Below are 21,457 nucleotides of genomic sequence, written 5' to 3'. Positions count from 1 at the left end.
TTTACTTAGACGACTACCGATTCATAACGGTGGTGTCCGGCCAACACTAAAATTAAAAAAAAAAAAAGACGTAGAACGTAAACGTTCGCAATGCAGTTGTTTTCCTTTGTGATTTCGATGTGCAAAACATTTTACGTAGTATTGCTGTTGTGAGTGACAGACGTCAAATACCGCAAATAATGTTATTTACACTATAATGGGGCCCACTGATTAACAGTCCGCCGGACGGTATCGGCCTGTCAGTTGTTCGGAACTGTCAAAATTTTGTTCTAACTGACAGGCTGATACCGTCCGGCGGACTGTTAATCAGTGGGCCCCTTAAGGCATCAAAGTAGCGAGGTAACCCACCTGCGGCAACAGATGCTGCGGCGGCGCCGCGTGCGGCGGCGACGGCGCCGGCGCGGGCAGGAAGCGCTCGGGTTCCGGCTCGGGGCGTTGCTGAAACAAAGCCATGGTCACACTCTGCCATCTCCAGCGGCACACTTAAGGCTAATTTAGACGGTGCGAGAACTCGCATGCGAGTCTCATTGCGGTATTTGATTGGTTAGTCAACCAATACCAATAGTCCTCATTGTAACTAATGTCGCATACGAGTTCACGCGCCGTCTAAATCAGCCCTTAATACTTTCAATCCAGACTAGTTGGAAAAACATCGTTTTGAACCCACAATCGTTATTTTGAAGTTCAATTTTCTTAATTCGAAATTCCAAGTGAAACGGCTCCTATTTTACAAGCTTTTATTTAGTTTCACCTGACCGTTGTATGTCTGTCTGTAATCAAATCTTGCAAGTTAACCCCTGGAGCGCCCCAGAATTACCGTAGTATGGAACTCCTATACTAGTTACCAGCACACGTGTCTGTTTAGGGCGCTCCACGGGTTAAATTTGATCCACTTCCCGGTTTCCGATTGAGCTGAAATTTTGCATGCATGTATAAATCGGATGACAACGCAATATTATGGTACCATCGAGCTGATCTGATGATGGAGACAGGAGGTGGCCATAGGAACTCTGTGATGAAACAACGCAACCTAATTGTGTTAGGGTTTTTAAGAATTGTCTCGATGTGTATTATTTGTTTGTCGTAAGAAAAGTACAGTCAGCGATAAAAGCTTATTTGTAATTTCAGTTTAGAGTATCCCTTTGTTACATGAACTTGGGATTTGAATATCCGCGGATGTCAAAAATTCTGCATCCGCAACATCCCTGGTATGAAAGTAGCATAATCACCTGGGGCGGCATGAGCGGAGGCGTGCGCGGGTGCGGCGGGTAGTGCGGTTTGGTGACCGCCTTAGCGTCCGGCAGGAACTGGCCGAACTCCGCTAGCAGGTCGTCCTGGTTCTCGAACAGCTTCGCCACCTGTTCAAACGAGAACTATTTACAGCCCGGACAGCGTTAGAATGGTGGTGAATAGAGGTATTGGTATATAAAGTCAGAACTTAAAAAGCAGCCATTAGTTATATCATGGTGGTCGAACGGTAATTTGTTTCATCATAGAAAGTTGTTGGAATACTGGAATTTATAACACTGTATAATAACATAATTAGCTAACCGCGAAGTAACACAATACGTTCGATATCTTGATATTTTGTTAGTTTTCAATTCTTTTGGCACTATATACTACACTTTACGTTTCTATTTTTAAGTAACTAAATATAGTAATAAAGACATTATGTACCAGTTTGTAATTGATTTGCGTTCTTAAAATTTGTCGGTAATTTACAGCAAGTAGAAGTTACATCTTTTAATTATCAATCTATTACTTATAATTATCAATGTGTTATCGATAACAGATTTATCGATGTTTAATTTTCTCAAACACTCATTTATAGACCGCGGGCCAGGAGCAAATATCTTCTGACAATGTATCAAACGGGAGGGGATGACAAAATTTATTTTATTATTTTACATGTTTCGGTGGCTGCCTTTTCTCAACCCACCAACGGAGCGGCAGCTGACGTCCATGAGGGATCATCATACATAACCGTTAACCACTACAAATTATCACCCGGGAGGCGATTGGTCATGAAATCTATTCCTGGTCTATTATGCCACAAAAACTTATATATAGTAAAATATATAGTAAAAAGAGCACAAACCTGCGAATACACTTCTTGCTCCGTCTGCTGTTTAGCTTGGGGCTCCTTCACGTCTCTATGGCCCCTCTGATACGCATGTAGTATCTCCAGGAATCGCTTGTACTTGTCCGGTTGGCGGGAGAACCGCGACTGTAAGCAATTTTAGGGTTAAATTGGGTATTGGAAGGGTTAATGTGGAGTTTTGTTGGGGTGTTCAGAACATAAAAATGCAGCCATTATTTATATCATGGTTATCATACGGTAATTTGTTTCATCATTGGAATGGAAGTAGTTATTTACATAAGTAACAAAGAATTGTGGAATGACTTAAGTAAAAGTTCTTTGTAGCGATTTGCTATTGATTCATTCATTTATTTATTGATAAAATGGTACATACAATACTTTTTACATGACTATGCTACATGGCTATGAGTATGAGCAAAAAGAATAGATAGTATAGAGGGGTCCTGTCATTGTAAATTTTGTAGTCACAGTAAATTTACTGCCATCTATCGACACACGACTAAAACTCAAAATGAAAACGTATAAAGTTATCAAAAAATGTATATATATATGGATAAATGATTTTATTATTTTTATATAATTTTGATCCATGTTCATTCACTGATATATGTGTAAAAATTGTTAAATATGAAACGGTGTCGTCTCGCCATCTAGCCGAGGATAGGCTAAAGGTGTGTGCGCCATCTATTCGAGAATGACTTTGACTTGAATTCCGAGGCACGTTTTTTCCTTAGACTTTATTCGTCTTATACGAAGTTACATATGTCTTTGGTATGAGTGACAGTCTGTGTAACAGACTGTTCCGAGTTCAATCCCGATAAGGGAATTTGTGTTCTCCAGTTATAGATGTTTCTATTAGCCTTTTAGGTCGCCCAGCATACCTATCAAGTACAGATGTGCATAATTGTGTTCCATCGTATTTTCTCGGAAACGTTCGTATTTGTCATGATACTTCAGTCAACCTCAGCAGATACTTTTTGTACCGAGACTGACTGAAATAGCAAGACACGTTCGTAGGTTTCCGTGAAAATACGATGGACAATAATTATGAACTACATCTGTGTCGTTTAACTTCGAACTCGGGTAAATCCATTCGACCCTCTCAGCAAATATCTACCCTATTTCCTTTTCTTAATACCAAAATCGCATAATCTGACAGATGGATTTACCCGAGTTTGAAGTTAAGCGACTCATCTGTAGTTCTACTTAGGGCATACTGAAAATTCCTGGACTGGCCACTAAGAAAAAATAAGTAGTGTCATATATCAGAATCCTTTCAGTATGGCCCACGTATATTTTTCCAGTAGCTTTTTCTTTGTCAGATGGCTGCCACTTTCGGAAGAATCAGTGATAACTGTTGAGTTTAGTTTGATAAGTGGAGAGCTCGTTGGGGATGTAGCAGAGAGTTTTAGAGTATTACCTTAATCTTGTTGACATATTCGATAGCGTGGTTGAACTCGACGGGCTGGCCGGGCGGCGCGGGCGCGGCGTGAGGCCCCGAGCCGGCGGGCGGCGCCACGGTGCCTGCAACATTCACACTTGTAGTGCCATTTGAGGGGGGGTAGGGGTTGGTGGAGGGAGGGTAGTCAGAACATAAAAATGCAGCCATTAGTTATATCATGGTGGTCAAACGGTAATTTGTTTCATCATGAACATGGTTATGGAATACAATCAGCAGCAATAGTCGCTAAGCGGGCGAGGTGTTCAAATTAATGTTGACGCGACTTTATTATTAAGAGAATAAGAGCGTGTCAAGGTAATTATGAGCACCTCGCCCGCTTAGCAACTTCTGCTGCTGACTGTACCATTAGTTGGTTTGTTGGTTTTTGAAAAAACCTGAGGTGGATGAGCTATCTGTATGATGACGAAGCCTGCGCTGTGGATCTGAAGGTACCTATGCTGTTATTATGTTGTTTTTTTGTCAATAAATTAATTTTAATACCATTAGTTATCTGAGCTTACCGTGGGGCTTAGTCAATTTGTGTATAAATGTACTATAATATTTATTTATGAACACTGGTTTTGAGTTTATAATTGATTATCTCGAAATTACGTATCCCACCAAAAACATTTTCATGTAAAATGTTGCCAAGACGAAACCATAAGGCTCGCACTGTCAAAAAGTTATTTATCTCGGAATTACGTATCCCACAAAAAAACTTTTCATGTAAAATGTTGCCAAGACGAAACCATAAGGCTCGCACTGTCAAAAAGTTATTAGATCTCTTGTAGAGCCACAGGCTTCTAACTCTACAAGCCCTACTTCACAAACTCTACACCTTAGTCAAAATATGTGGCTTGGCCGTTTAGAGTACTTTAGAGCAACAACCTAGATGTGTTAAATTTTGTCCCTTCCTAACACATCAGAAATAATAATGCAGAATAGGGTATTCGACTACTAGTCAAATCAGTTCCTTTTTTCGAACTTTTAAAACAATTTAACTACTATGGAATTTATATGAAACACTAGCATGTGACGTCACGATCAAATTACCTACTCTTTATAGTTTTATACGGGTTTTTAAATAGAAAATGTGTCTAAAAATAACTGCTGTCTACGTTTCTTTATTAATATTCTGGTGCTTTATTTCATGCATAGTGTAAAATAATTTATTTTAAATACAGTCAAATACCCTATTGTAATGAGATGACCGCTGTCACCATATCCAAGCTATAGTCTGTCAAGCAAAGTATGTCAGTAGCAATGCACAGCAAAGTAGGGCAACACTCAAAGAGCAGTAAAAGCAGCAGTGTACACGAACCAAAACATGTAATTACCATAACCTCAAATTTTACAAATATTTACGATCAACGAGCATGATTGTACTTCGCTATTGTTGACTTCGCTTTTCATTGAAATTCATGCACAATCTTATTTAACGGTGACAACACAAATTACTCTTGAAATAGCAATGATGTAAACAAACAAGATGGCTGTCATTTCATTCTCCACATTCCAGAGATAAAAAACGGATGACACGCGATTTTGGAATTATTCGAACGCAGTGTTGCTAAGATTTTTCAAATTTGCCGCCGTTTTCTAAACTGAAAATCGTAATTAGATTCCAAAAAAAGTAAGACAATGTTGCCACTTTTTACTAGCGCGTCTTGTATTTATGTAAAAATAAGTAAATAAAAGTACTTTTTTAAATCGTAGGAGTAAAATTACCAATAAATAAATTATCTTAGCGTGTTTATTTATAAAAAGGAATTTACTATTATACAAACAAACTATTACAGCGGCAACATTGTCTTACTTTTTTTGGAATCTAATTACGATTTTGAGTTTACTGACAAGATTTGTTTGACCAAGTATATGCGAAAAATACTATAACCTCGTCGCAGTCCGCTAAAAATAGGAGCGGCGTTGATAAAACCCGACTATATCAACAAACAATATGTACTAATGTGTTTGTTTACTACGCACGAAGGTCACATGTACATACCTGTACAAACAGCAACACTAACTGCACATCGTTGGACTTTATTACAAAAGGCATACGGTCTACCGATGTAGAAACATTGTGGGCTATGGTACAATTAACAGTCAGCAGCAGAAGTAGCTAAGCGTGCCAGGTAAAATGATCTTGACGCGACTTTGTTGTTAAGAGTAGGGAATGCAAATCGGTTATTTTTTGTATGGAAATAACCGCGGTTTCGGTTAATAACCGATAATTTCCATACAAAAAATAACCGAAAATAACCGATTTGCATTCCCTAGTTAAGAGAATAAGAGCGTGTCAAGGTAATTTTGAACACCTCGCCCGCTTAGTAACTTTTGCTGCCCACTGTACCTTGTTTATTTTCCCTATATCTGCCCGCATTGCACACATGACGGGGAAAACTATGTGTCATCACATTCGTCATTGTACAATGACAGAGTTTATACTACCTACAGGTATTTTAAAAAAGTAAACATATAATTTGTACATTTTCGGGTTGTTATAACATTTACTGGTTAACCAACCAAATACAAAACCGCCTGGATCTGTCACTGAACGACCTGGCTTTAACCAGGCGGGGCTTACTCCGCGATTTCGTCGCTTTGCTACAGGTAGCTAATAGTACATCCGTTCCACACCAATTTCGGTGGCTAGCCATAAGCCGCGCGTGGCGCTGTCGCCACCTAGCGGCCATATCTGTCCTGATCGTAACAGACGCGTTTTGTTAGAGAGTGAGTCTTCTGTACCTAGTACTATTATTTATTCTGTGCTTTAGCCTACATTTTTCACCTACCCTCAACTGGGTTAAGGAGCCATTTGAGGGTAGATTTTGTTTAGTTTTATTTAAATACCTAAAGATACAGATTATAGAGGTCGATAGATGACCTAACATATCTTTAGTCACGCGAGAGTCTAATAACCTAAATTGCTGCAAGTTGCATGCTTTATTTAGAAACACGTAAATTATACATTTGAGTTTTAGACACAATAGGGTATTTCCCTACTAGTCAAATCAGCTACTTTTTTTAGAACTGTCAAAACGATTTGCTAATATGGAATTTATATGAAACATTGCATCGTGATGTCACGGTCAACTCGCCTACTTTTTATATTTCTATCCGATTTATTAAATAGAACTTGTGTTTAAAAATAACTCCTATCTGTGTTTTTCTAATAATTATCTGGTGCTTTATTTCATGCATGAGTGATGCTAGATGTCGACTGCGAAAATAATAGTAGTTTTGGTACTAAAACTGATGTATAGAGTGAGCACTGTAATGTATTTTTTTTCTCTATGGTAACACATAAAACCTGTAAATCAAATATTATCTAAATTATTATATTATAAACTTACCAGGCGCATGGTGTATGGCCGCCTCAATCTGTTGGTGCGCCTGAGATATATGATGCAGCGTGTTCGCGGGCGTCGCACTGACAGACAGATTGTGTACTATGGCGTTGCTCACTGACCTGTAGAATAGAGATAGTTAGACGCTGGCAGAGTGAGAGGGAGAGATGGGACGTACAAGTGGGTCAGAACATTAAATGCAGCCATTAGTTATATCATGGTGGTCAAACGGTAATTTGTTTCATCATGTGAGTTTAAAATGATGAGAAATTTAATTTGTCGTCAGTTTTATATTATTTTTATTGGAATATCCCACGCCCAAAAAATCACACGTACGCCAACATTATTGGTAGAAACTCTTAATTTACCTAGCAAATGTTAAGTACTTGAAGTTTTTTTAAGACAGTATTATTCATGGGTGACAAGTAGCTAATTTTTTATGATGCGAAAACTCATATTACTCTTAAATTAGAGTTTTTATACGTTACGAATTTGATTAGTACATGGTTGATTGAATTTGAGGTACGCCAGTAGTTTGTAATGTAAATACTAGTGGCGTTATTCATAAACGCGTTACTGGTCTGAATTAGCTATGAATATTTTGTCTTTATCTGTCATTTTAACTTCTGTATTTGTAAGAAAGGGATAAAACCGAATTAACCTAAAAAAATAACTAAATCAGGTACGTAGCGTTTTACGAATAAGGAAGTAGTTCTCGCTCCGTCTAACTGGAGCTTCGAGCAACACCGGCTTCCGACACATCGGAAGGGAGGGGCCCAAGCGATATCTCACCGTACAAATCTTTCTGCCATTTTTCGCGGGGGGGAAAGGTGCACACAGTCGCACTTCTCACACACTTACATACAAAATCCAATCTGTAATGACGACACAAATACATAGAAAATGACACACGTCAAAGACAAATCTTGCAAACCTCGATCTCTTTTTGTGTACGGACGAGTGACAAGTGTCACAACACGCACACTAACACATTTTCGTTGAAGTATGTATTGTATTCTGAGAGATGAGAAGTCGGATTTGTCGCTCGACCGATCCGCAATTTGTACTGAGCGAGCAAAATCGATAAATCCAACAATTACATGAGACTAAAATATAATAATTGTGTTTGAATGTAATTAAACGTATGATATGTAAAAAAAAATATTACATGTGAAATGTAACACTTTCTTTTTGTAAATTTGATGTCCCCGACCTCTTTTTATAACAAAAAACCGAGCAAACAGGCATTTTTGTGCAGCAGTGTTCATGTTCACGCGCGCGTCTGGACTCGGTCTAGTGAAAAATCCAAGTGCAACTAGTTTTATTACCCGCGCTAGATTCGATTGACGCGCTAATCTTGTACCTCGGCAGAGGGGAAATAGTGCGAATGCCGCCTCCCTTCTGTGTTGCTCGAAGAACTGGAGTCAGTAATGGGGAGTGTATAGCGAGGCGCGTGTATGTGGTATACTTACTGCGCGACGGGCAGCAGGTGCACCAGCTGGGCGGGCGGGTGGTGCGCGGGCTGCGGACCCACGCTGCCCACGCCCAGCAGCACGCCGCCGCCCAGCCCGGTCGGCGACGGCATCGACACTGACACCTGCACAAAACATACAGTCAAAATGCTGCTTTTAAACATTTTAGGCAGCCGTTCGATAAGTTAAGGGATAAGTTCGTCTTAGACCTAATTACGAATGTTATTTTTCCTATTTTGATTTGATATTTGTACATTAAAATGTTCTACTACTGCTAAGGCACTAGGTATCGTAAACCTTTTTCAAATATGAGAGGAGGAGGATTTACTGTGTGTCGATAGGCTAGAAATAAAGCACTAGACTTATATCGATCTTCACCCATCCTTTCGAGATGGCCAAGCCAGCTGAGACGATGCGCTTTGGTGTCACCTATTATATTCGGCTCGGCTATCAGATATTCTATTTCGGCATTCTTTCGGATCCTCCAACTGCCATCGTCTCTTTTGACGGGTCCCAGAATCTTCCTTAACACCTTACGTTCTGTGACCTTTAGTCACAGAACGTAAGGTGTTAAGGAAGATTCTCTATTCTCCTCCCCAACCAAAAGATCCAGACCAGAGCCAGATCGGGCAGCCAAAAGGGCCTACTTGGGTCGACCATCTGGGCGCCGTCCTGTTGGTCATCCTAAATACCGTTGGGCAGATAGAGTGGAGGCAGATCTCCGGGAGCTCGGCGTCGGCGAAAGCTGGCGGGATACCGCTCTGGACCGATCAAAGTGGCGTGCTCTTGTGTTGGAGGCCAAGACTCATTTTGGGTCACCACGACAACCAAGTATGTAGTAGTAGTAGACTTATATCGACCGGGATATCAACCGGGATTCGTGAATCATTCAAAACTGTTAGAAATAAAGAACACTAAAATTTACTAACAAGTCGCTGTGGAAAAAAATTACAGAATGGAAGAAGTAGGGTTGCTTGACCCATTGAGTCCCACTAAATTTAAAACCTAAAGTAGATTTAGACCCCTTTTAAAGAAATACACAACTGTGACTTCATGACAAGCCCATTTCGAACACACACCTCACAACTCACTCCTGTCGTTTACGATTGTATGCCTGTCACGCATTAACCTTTTCGACGCCGTGTCAAACACAAAAACAGACACTCGGACGCCACGTCACCGAAGTGTCAAAACTGAAATTGAACTTTATTCATATGCACGTAGGTCTATGTTGCTCTGTGGTCTGTGACCGATTAATCCGTCTTTGGCGTTGGACCTGCGGTGCGGATATATCGGTCATTGGCGTCCAAAAGGTTAACACGAAGAAATCGAAGTATTATGAAATCAAAGTTTTGTTTTAACGACCCTACCTCCGTCTAACGAATCTGTGAGATTTATAATACCATGACATACCTGGCCGTTACTTTGAACCTCGATCTTGTATCCAGGGGGCAGGAAGGTGTTGAACCCAACTATGAGCTCCGGGTGCCCTTTGAACAGGTTCGACACCCGGGTGATGACGCCGGGCGTGTCAATTCTGAAACACAGCCTAAGTTTAGAGGTAATATCATTGTAAGTACTCTATGGTTTAAATGAAACATCTACAGAAAATATATGAATAGGATTTTATTACTGTTTCAATTTATGGAAATAATCAGAAATCTTTTGGAAATGTATGTCTGTCACAGGTTCAAACGGTATTTCATATTAGTATATCTCTGTGTAGAGAAACTACGTCATCTATAAATGGGGCTAAGTTATAAGTATGACAAATTGACATTTTGTTGTTTTCTATGTAAGACTTAGATATTTTTAATAAAGACTTCAGTAGGAAGGCAGCATGCGTGTATCACCACAGTGAATCTGTTTTTGCACATCGCATGTGTTTCATCATTGTCTTTTTATCTATAGAAACGAACACATTATATTTTAGTTAAAATAATTACATATATACTTCTCGAGACACCGTTGAAATCATACTTCATCATATTGTAATTTACAAAATGTACTCACGTCTGACTCTTAAACTCCTTCATGATGTCCAGGAAGTCGTTGTAGACCTGGGGCTGCGTGTTGAACTTGTATTTGACCAGGTCGAGGTAGGAGAGAGCGTCCTCGACCTTGAGGCGCTGGAACTGCGCGCCCGGCGGCGGCGGAGCGCCCGCGGGCAGCGCGCCCGGCGGGGACTGCCGTCCTGCTCCCACCCCCGCACCCACGCCCACCCCCGCCGGCGCCAGCGGCAGCTGCTGCCCGCCAGGCGCAGGGACCAGCTGTGGGGGGAACGACAACTTAGCGCCACTTGCGTCATCCCACTAACCCGGGGTTAACCGGTCAAACTGTTAACCCCGTGTCAAATTGTACCGGTAACCGTGGCAACTCCAAGTTTAACGAGTTAACCCTGGGTTAGTGAATGGTGCAAGTGGCCCTTAGAGTGCTTGAGCTGAAGGCTTAGACCCACTTGCTGCAGTGACACCATCCTACGAACCCGGGGTTAACAGGTTAAACCTGGATTTACCATGGTTGCCAGTACAATTTCACACTAGATTAACGGTTTAACCGGTTAACCCTGGGTTAGTGGGATGGTGCAAGTGGCGCTTTTAGTGATTTTTGTAGGTCTATTCTCAGAATAGTATATCGGTGCCAAGGGATGAAAGGAAAGGCATTTTCTGACGAGGTACCTAGATCCAAAGACCCAAAAAAAAAGATCAAAAGGTCCGAGTCAGAAAACGTCTGTTTCCGCCGAAGTATAGGTACATAGTGCTTTTCTCAAACATGTGAGGAAATACAATAAGGTATTTACCATCAGATATATAAAAGCGGCTAGGGTGCTTAACAGGAATTTTTTTAGGATATTCTACTCTGCTGTATTTTGAATGTAGTGTCACAAATAAACAGATATTTCAAACTAAACAATTCGTCACAAAATTTTAGAAATAAAGCCTCAACTATACTAGAATATTCGGAATTATTTATATTACAATGTTAATTATGGTAATACATTATTTGAGAGACTTCAGTAGGAAGGCAGCATGCGTGTATCACCACAGAGAATCTGGTTTTGCACATCGCATGTGTTTCATCATTGTCTCTGTATCCAAAATGAATCTACTTATCTCATAAATTTAATTTTCTTTCAGTTTTAGTTAGACATGAAAAAGTCCAACAAGCGATTCAAATATTGTGATCATAAATACACCTAGAAAAACTTTAAGAACCTAGAAAAGCTGGTGGCCTAGCGGTAAGAGCGTGCGACTTGCAATCCGGAGGTCGCGGGTTCAAACCCCGGCTCGTACCAATAAGGTTTTCTGAACTTATGTTTACCAGTCGCTTTTCGGTGAAGGAAAACGACTTGAGGAAACAGGTCTAACCTCTGGGTTGGAAGGTCAGATGGCAGTCGCTTCCGTAATAACTAGGGCCTACGCCAATTCTCGGGATTAGTTGCCAAGCGGACCCCAGGCCCATGAGCAGTGACAAAATGCCGGGACAACGCAAGGAGGATGATGATCCGGGATCGGACAAATCATCGCAAAACCATAAAAAATCATTTATCTCAAAATAGGACAAGATTTATTAAAACTCATATTATGTACACAGTATCTTTATAAAATTTCCAGATTATACTCAAAAACTGCAGTTCATAATTGTTAAAAAAATTGTATGATGTTCCATACCATATTTATTTTTGCAATAAATTGTCCGAACTCTGATGATGATGATGATGGACTGTGTACTATTTATTTAATCGTATGGCGATATGGTCACATAGGCAAAACTTGTATACACAGTATTTTTATTTATAAGGCAACATCCAAGTTTTGCAACCACTGCACAGCATCGTGTACTAACCTTGTGCCGCAAAGGTGGCTGCTGAGGCTGGGGCGGCTGCTTGGGGTACTGCACGCCAGCCTTCATGTAGTTGATGACGGGCGGCGCCGGGCCGGCGGGCCGCGCGCCGCGGGCGTACCCGCCCACGGATAGCATGGCGGCGGGACCTGGGGACAGGCTGTGGTTAACTCTACGAGTTCTGCATCCTTTTTAAGACGGCCTAGAGGTGGATCTCGAATTTGGCAGTATATGTTAGATGGGTCGGAGCCCAGTCAACTTTGGGGACCACTGAATTATACAGCTCGATGTACAGATGCGTCTAGATCCAGGTATACAATGCGCCATTTTGTGGGTCCACACAGAACGAGCTTCCACAAAGAATTTTCATAAAAGGACTAAATAAAATAAATATTTCGTACCTAAAACGTTAGAAATGGTGGATAATGGTGTACATGATTCTGAGGCCTTAGTAACTACTAGGATCATTGTAGATTTTGTAAACTTATTATTTAAATAACACTTACCCAGTATTTGTGGTTGGGCCGATTGGGCCAGAGTGTGCATATTGCTTGCGCCAGCTTGCTGCATCTAGAACAAAAGGAAAATATGTTGTTATTTAATGCATAAAATACTCCACATTCATAACCACAATCTTAAAGTTAATGCCTTCACATTTTTTTGGCAGATGTAGGCAATTTCATACTTTTTTTTTAATTAGCGACCCGCCCCGGCTACGCACGGGTTAGCCATATTCTACATTAAAAAGCAATATGATACAGTTTTTACAGTTAGAAGCAAATAGCTTGTTATGCGTATAAAAACCCCATTACTTCACTCATCGTGATAGCCGTAATTATACCTATAACTAGTTTTTATTACCTAGCTAGATCAAAGGTAACTTTCAGTATTAATAGTATGATATAGAAACTGGTGGCCTAGCGGTAAGAGCGCGCGACTTTCAATCCGGAGGTCGCGGGTTCAAACTCCGGCTCGTACCAATGAGTTTTTCGGAATTTCGTACATACAATATCATTTGATATTTGCCAGTCGCTTTTCGGTGAAGGAAAACATCGTGGGGAAACCGGACTAATCCCAATAAGGCATCGTTTCCCCTCTGGGTCAGATGGCAGTCGCTTTCGTAAAAGCTAGTGCTTACGTCAAATCATGGGATTAGTTGTCAAGCGGACGCCAGGCTCCCATGAGCCATGGCAAAATACCGGGATAACGCGAGGAAGAAGAGCGATAAAAAAATATTTTTTGTCCACACATTATTCATCCTCGTATTTAAAGATCCTTAATTAAATAATATGGAGACATTAATTGTAAACATGTATGTATAATATTGGAGGTTAAAAATATCCTCGAATGTTGACTATTTTTGACCTTTTTCAGTGTTTTTTCTACGCTTATGTGGCAATGTCAGGGGGGTGTCACTACGCAGTTTAGGTACATTTGGCCGGCGCGCCGCCCGGGCCGGCAGGTGTATGGCAGTGGGCGCCGCTCGACCGCACGATAGTCGTGTCACGTGGCGCTCGCGCAAAGAAGATTCACCGTTCGTGCGCGGTTATAAGTTTTAAATTTTGTTAAGCGGCGAGTATAGGTATAATTAGGGCGAGCGAAGCGAGCCCTATCACTAATCGACGAACTATGCATTCTTGTGGTACACTTTACGGAAAAACTACTGCACTGTTAGGTTTGAAATTTAACATAGTAATTTAAATTCATGTCTAGATGTGTTATCAAACATAAAAATATCATTTTATAAACCTAAAAAAATAAAATAAAGTAATAACACTTTGTATTACTACTAGCGCCATCTGTTGGCAAAATGATGAATTAACATTCGTGCTAATGTTAATTATTTCTTCTCTAACAGATGGCGTTAGTAATAAATAAATAAATAAATATTGGACATTCTTATACAAATTGACTAAGTAAGAAGGCTTGTGTTGTGGGTATTCAGACAATACGATACCTATGTGGAGTTTTCAAGTTCAATAATGTCGATGGCGCTTACACCATTAACAACGATGAATACCAAAGTGGGTACAATTCTGGATTCAACCCACCTCGCTTCACTTGGTTTGATTCCCATTTTAGCAATTAAGTTTTTGTGAATACCTACTAGAACAATCAATATCTTGCTGTATATTTACTGCGGAGGTCAATTTACTCGTATGTTTTGTGACGCTGACGATGTGATGATCAGTCATGTTGTGTTAACAAACTTAAATCGGGTATTTTCAGTTCGAGATACAGTTTTGGCGCCATTAATTTATTACGTAAGACGATTTTGGGGTGGAGGGGGGTCGAACATATCTTATTTTTTCTTACAAGGGGGTGGGAGGGGGTTTTCATAGTTCTTAAGTAAGATCACAAAGATGCGATATTTTTTTTAATTTCTATGTAATGATGACGTTTAAAATAATACTTCCACACTCTATGCTATCGAACACGGTGCAGAGTTAGCTTAAACGAGCTCAAGTACCTTTGTACAGGTACAAATAAACATTCATAAAAATATTTTTTTGAAATTAAATTATATTGGTGGGAGGGGGACGGGGTCAGATTATTCTTATTATTTCTTACATAGGGGAGGGAGGGGGTCAAAAGCTGGCAAAAATTGTCTTACGTAATTAATGAATGGCGCCTTTAGTGTTATTATTGCTTGGAACTGCTAAAATTATAAATAAAGATAAGCATAATTAATACAAACTTCAGTGACTTAGGGCCGTTACAGACGGACTACAACCCGACTGCAACTTGTACGAGTATGGGAACTGCACGCCAATCGAAACGTCGGCGTGCAGTTCACCAAAATGACCCAGTACCCTGGCAGTACCTTGTGGAACTCAGGTTTGGTGTAACAAAGGCACATTATGGTTTGGTCATCCGACTCATCTTGATGAGCACTTAGGAGAGTAGTACCCAAGATAGAGCCAATGCCGAACCCTGGCAGTACCTAGTGGAGCTCGGGTTTCATGCAACATACATAGACACACGCTGTTTTGGATATCCGACTCGTCATGATGATCACTGGGTAGATCAGTACTTTCAGTACCCAAGATAGCTGATGCTGAACCCTGACAGTGCCTAATGGAGCTCGGGTTTTATACAACATAGGCACACGCTGTTTTGGTCATGCAACTCGTCTTGACGAGAACTTAGGAAAGTAGTACCCAAGATAGAGCTGATGCTGAACCCTGGCTGTACCTAGTGGAACTCGATCAGGTTTGATGCAACATAGACACACGCTATTTTTGATATCTGACTCGTCATGATGAGCACTTGGGAGAACAGTACCCAAGATAGAACTCATGCTGAACCCTGGCAGTACCTAGTGGAACTCAGGTTTGTTGCAACATAGGCACACGCTGTTTTGGCCATCCGACTCGTCTTGATGAGCACTTAGGAGATTAGTACCCAAGATAGAGCTGATGCTAAACCCTGGCTGTACCTAGTAGAACTCAGGTTTGGTGCAACATAGGCACACGCTGTTTTGGTCATCTGATACGTCTTAATGAGAACTTGGAAGAGCAGTACCCAAGATAGAGCTGATGCTGGACCCTGGCTGTACCTAGTGGAACTGTGTGTGTTAGTTTATGTGCGGAGCAGCGTGATTACCGCCAGTAGGTGTCCAGACAGGATAGTTTTTCGATCAATTGTGTGGAGTGGACGCAAAAATAAATTCAAGGACATTGGCTCGCTGACCCGACATTATGTAGGAAAGTCAGTTGGGTTCCTTACAAAAAGTACTGGGCGGCCGTGTAGGATGTAATAAGCACTTATGAAATTGTATATTACGTGTGGATGATATTGGCAATTTGATTTTGTCGTCTGGACACGTTTTTAAAGGACAAAGTAAAAGCTGTAACAGACAGGCGTACCGGACAGCAACCGGTTCGGTAGGTACGTTAAGGTAGAAAACCTCCGCGAGCCCTTACAAAGCTCTGCTTTTTGCTAGTTTTATACCTAAATCTGACTTTTGTGAAGGAGTGAATTTTCTGTACGGTAGTAGGTACTATTAGTTATTCTGTGGCAATGTATTCGTATTTATGTAGCGATCCGGCAAGTTTTTTTAGCCAAGACTTGTTTTATATAACACAACTGCTTATTTTAATATCGAGCTAAGATAAGTTGATTGTTAAACATTAGCTCTTCGTGACAATTCGACCAAAACAAAGTTATGACGCATTTCAGAGAAAATACTCACTAGTCAAATTTAGTTTTTACGTTCGCCAAAAGAATTCTTACAGAAAACCGCATGGCAGGCTAACCACCCACTATTTTCGAACTGAACGCGCCGAGTTAAAATTAACCCATGCAAAAAACCAAGGTTCATGAATATAGTACGCCGGTTTAAATATAGAACTTTGAGTAATCAGCCGGGAGACGTATGCGTCAGATGACGCTTGTTTTTATGTATTACATACTGTGTTTTATGTTATGGCTGCCCGTGGGTGTTTACATAGCGTTACAAGTATATGTATAGCGTATTAGATAAATTCAGTACACAGGCTGCAGTAAAGGATCGCTAAATTAGATTTGTTAACGGCCTAACCACCCCAGATGCTTCAGTTCTTTGCGTAGACACGCGCCGGTTGTAATAACTTGTAAATGTTGTAATATTTGAAATTATATGCTATTACTGTTTGTCACTTGGATTGAGCGCCCGGCGCCCGTAACGTAATGAATAGACGATGTTTCTAAGATATAGTTCGTTTTTTTAGCATTGGTAAAAGACTACGTGATCTTGACGAGTGTTATAATTGAAAAACGCTTTATTAGATTCAGTGACTATTACTTATGAAAGCAAATAATCGTATATGATTCATAATTGTTACATATTTGCCGTGACTTATTTTTCAAACGTGTTTTTCAATAAAAAGACACGTCAAGATTGTTTACCTTTTTTATAATGCTAAAAAAAATTTGGTTTCAACAAAGTTCAAACAAACCTAAGAGTTAAAAATTATTCAAGTACGGTAGTTAAAGCTGAACAAAACATGGCGATTTACTAACTCGAGGCACGGATCTTTCTTAGAATATCTTTTTTGCAGTTAAAGTTGACGAAACATAAAGTGAGCCGATCTTGTTCAAACTTGTTCGAGAGATCGGCTCACTGTATATTTTGCAACCTTACTTGTAAAATGTGCGTTCTCTATTTCATGTCACCAACTTATTCACCAGATTTTATACAAGATAGTTTACTTATAACCAATAATAATTTCGTAGTTACTAGCTAATGATAGTACTATGTACGTCCATATTAACTGGTGACATGCGAGCTATTGCCATTGGCCGATCGATGAGAATAACTAATAGCTTGACAACAGATTGTAATATTCAAGCTGTTTTTACTGCATCGTGGGGTCTTCTACAATCAATAGCATATTACCTTCGAGCACCACCAGGAAGGGAGACGGCATTCGTACTTATTCCCCTCTGCCGAAGCATAGGTACAACTGTACTGTACCTATGGCGGTTACACAAAAAGAGATCGAGGTGTGCAAGATTTGTCTTTGACCTGTGTCATTTTCTATGTATTTGTGTCGTCATTACAGATTGGATTTTGTATGTAGTGAGTGAAAAGTGGGACTGTGTGCACGTTTCCCCCCGCAAAAAATGGCAGAATGATTTGTACGGTAAGATATCGCTTGGGCTCCTCCCTTCCGACGTGTCGGAAACCGGTGTTGCTCGCAGCATATTACACACCTAGGCCAGTAAAGTATGTGACGTTTATAATGATACTTAGCTTTTTGCAATGACAGTTAGCTTAGGACTCTAGTAACATGTCAGCATTGACGTATATATCTCAGGACTGGCCTTACGGATCTGAGGACTGGCCTTACGGGCAATAAGAATGGGGCATAAATGGGGCCAGTACAGCGGTGTGACACCGCTACAATGCGATTGGCTGATGAGTTCGCATCACGGACGCGATTGGTTGATGGGTTCGCATCACGCGCGCGATTGGTCGCAACACTCGCAACTAGGGATTGCAATCCGGTCCGGCGGATCCGGTAATCCGGCCGGATCCGGCACGTTTTAGGAGCTACCGGATCCGGTTGAAATCACCGGATCCGGACCGGATCCGGGAAAATAGAAAAAAAGACCGCACGCAGCACCCACTGCGCGTTTTAGGTGAGATAAAGGCGATGGATAGAAGAAAGAAGTTAAACAGAAAAAAGAACGAATAAAAAAATCCAAATTTAGTAAAATAAGAAGATATTTCATATGACGATGATTGAGAACAGAAGAGGATTTCCTCTTCTTTCATGTTGGTGGCACGAATCGGCACGATACGACGATTACGTAAATAATTAGAAGTAAAAATTAAAGGATGGAGATGCCACGGAAGGCATTTGTAACGACCGGTCTGGCCTAGTGAGTAGTGACCATTCAGTGACCCTGCCTATGAAGCCGATGGTCCTGGGTTTGAATACCGGTAAGGGCATTTATTTGTGTGATGAACACAGATATTTGTTCCTGAGTTATGGGTGTTTTTCTATGTATTTATCAATATACTATACGTATATATATCGTCGCCTAGTAGTACTACCTAGAGCTAGCTAGTACCCATATACAAGCTTTGCTTGGTTTGGGGCTACGAGTAGGTCGATCTGTATAAAATTGTCCCCAAATATTTATTCATGAATTACTTATTTATTTGTGATTTAGGCTATAAAACTATTTTCACGGATAAAAAATGAAAGCAAGATAATATTGGAGCGCATTTCATACAATTTTGGTTAAAATTAAAATATTTTGGTACTAGAATGGATGTCAGCGTTACAAATAATTCCATCAAAGAACAGTTACGAAAACTTGTCCTTTCAAGGAGTTCCATTTCCCATGCCATAACTATCCCATTAACAGGCTTTGGAATCTAATCAAATTTATATTTTTATTGTAAACGTATAAATTTGAGCAGAATGTGAATGATTAAATATAATAAAATTAATAAATGACTTAGATTTCAAATTTTATTTTTAAATTGAGTTTGACTATGTGACACTTTTTAATACTTAGTTTTATTTTATTGTTACAAAGTTATTTCTTATTAACTTCAAATTGTTGTTTTATGAATACATTTGTAAAAATACCCTTTGTTTCTCATATAAGGCATAAAACTTGAAAAATATGTAATTTTATTAACTTTAATATCCCTATACCTAACCGGATCCGGTCCGGCCGGATCCGGCCGGATTGAGGCCGAAATCCGGCCGGATTGAAAATCAATCCGGTTTGCAATCCCTACTCGCAACTAATTGCGTTAGGCTGCACGATTGGCTCGAATTCGTGAGTGACACCGCTGAACTAGTACCATTTTTAGTGCCCATAAGGCCAGTCCTTAGATATAATACGTCAATGTATGTCAGTGATTGCCGATCGATGAGAATAACTAATAGCTTGACAACAGACTGTAATATTCAGCCATGTTGACTGCATCGTGCATCGATGACGGTTACGACTGCATAATAAAGTGTTTTCCTTTAGAAAATAATAGCGTTGGATTATTTACAGAATTCTAGAGATGTCCGGCACCGTGACTGTTATTTTGAAAGACGAAGCACATATTTGTACACATCAATAAAACCAGCGTCTGTCCGTGACTGATCTCTGGGCGTGATTATGATTGATAAGAAGTATCCTATGTCCGTCCATCACTGGGTCGCAAACTATACTCTGTATCTTTAGGTACTTAAATAAAAGTTAACAAAAAAAACAACGGGTTGCATTCCGGGAGTGCCGGTGTGGAAGTGAAAACTCAACGACAGTCTTACGGTCACATGACACCTGTTACGAGTGTAACATTTTTTTGCCATCACAAAAAGTGCACAGCGCCGCTAAAGAAGTCACTTCAATAATTTGTACATTTTCGGGTAGTTATAACATTTACACCAACCAAATACAAAACCACCTGGATCTGTCACTGAACGATCTGACTTTAACCTACATTATTTAATCGTGTAATGTATTCATCTACCCTCAACTGGCTTAACCTCTCGTGTGCCGCGATTATTTTTAGGGTTCCGTACCCAAAGGGTAAAACGGGACCCTATTACTAAGACTCCGCTATCCGTCCGTCCGTCCGTCCATCCGTCCGTCTATCACCAGGCTGTATCTCACGAACCGTGATAGCTAGACAGTTGAAATTTTCACAAATGATGTATTTCTGTTGCCGCTATAACAACAAACACTAAAAACAGAATAAAATAAAGATTTAAGTGGGGCTCCCATACAACAAACGTGATTTTTGACCGAAGTTAAGCAACGTCGGGCGGGGTCAGTACTTGGATGGGTGACCGTTTTTTTTTGCCGTTTTTTGCATTATGGTACGGAACCCTTCGTGCGCGAGTCCGACTCGCACTTGCCCGGTTTTTTCTAATATTTTCCTCGTACGCGGATCCGCGCTCCGGCATACGACGGCTTAAGAAGCCATTTGAGGGTTTGTTTACTCTTTTTTAAATACCTAAAGATCCAGACTATACCTCCTTACTAAATTACCAATACACCTTTATTTTATTTTATACATCATTATCTTTTCTGGGGCAGTTTAAAACAAACACCAACGAAATGTTATTGACACACCTCGCCACAGGCGCCGATAACATCTGATAACCCGGTGTTTACTCGCTATCGCTAATGACTGGTGTGTTATTGTATTTGCATACAGATACAGGTTTTACAACTACTCTGAAATTAGCATCGTGGACTATTGATTTAATTCTTGGTAAGCTCACTAGATGGCGTTACGCTGTTCCTTCTAGACATCTCTATCGCGCTATCAAGAAATACAGCAATTATTCCTATAATAATTTACTCTCTCTCTGTTTTATCGCTAATGAATACAGATACAAAAGTTTTACAACTACACTGAGATTAGCGTAGAACCATAGAGAAAGTAAGACAAGAATGCTCACTCCATACATCAGTTTTGGTACCAAAAATATTAGTATGTATTTTCATAGTCGACATCTAGCATCGAGTAGCGGAATTATCAGTACTTTAAGTTGTAGGGGCTGTCCATAAATTACGTCATCGATTTTTGGCGAGTTTTGACCCCCCCCTATAATCATCCAAAAATCATGCTTCAAACGACCCCATTTCCTACTACTTCATGCTACCGTTTTCCGATGTCCAGACCCCCCCCCCCCCTAATTTGAAATGACGTAATTTATGAATAGCCCCGTAGTAGTAATGTCAAGTGACAATTGATGTAGCATCGACCGGAAAGTCTTATGTTGTTGAGTCTAATAATTTT

The 21,457-nt window shown here is 40.3% G+C and overlaps 1 protein-coding gene across 1 annotated transcript in view; it reads right to left on the bottom strand.

The window, feature by feature from the left end:
* The window catches only part of LOC134802855 (paired amphipathic helix protein Sin3b), a 76,200-nt gene that overhangs the window by 37,422 nt on the left and 17,321 nt on the right, over positions 1-21,457 (bottom strand). Inside the window, exons 3-12 of the mRNA XM_063775591.1 lie at positions 12,714-12,777; positions 12,211-12,356; positions 10,378-10,634; positions 9,778-9,901; positions 8,365-8,489; positions 6,899-7,014; positions 3,522-3,625; positions 2,099-2,227; positions 1,230-1,358; positions 349-438 (exon numbers count right to left, since the gene is read on the bottom strand). Coding sequence (XP_063631661.1) covers positions 349-438; positions 1,230-1,358; positions 2,099-2,227; positions 3,522-3,625; positions 6,899-7,014; positions 8,365-8,489; positions 9,778-9,901; positions 10,378-10,634; positions 12,211-12,356; positions 12,714-12,777 — 1,284 coding nt within the window. The remainder of the gene's footprint in view (positions 1-348; positions 439-1,229; positions 1,359-2,098; positions 2,228-3,521; positions 3,626-6,898; positions 7,015-8,364; positions 8,490-9,777; positions 9,902-10,377; positions 10,635-12,210; positions 12,357-12,713; positions 12,778-21,457) is intronic.

This window comes from Cydia splendana, chromosome 25, assembly GCF_910591565.1.
Source record: "Cydia splendana chromosome 25, ilCydSple1.2, whole genome shotgun sequence".
NCBI lineage: Eukaryota > Metazoa > Arthropoda > Insecta > Lepidoptera > Tortricidae > Cydia > Cydia splendana.
This window is presented reverse-complemented; position numbering and strand designations above follow the sequence as displayed.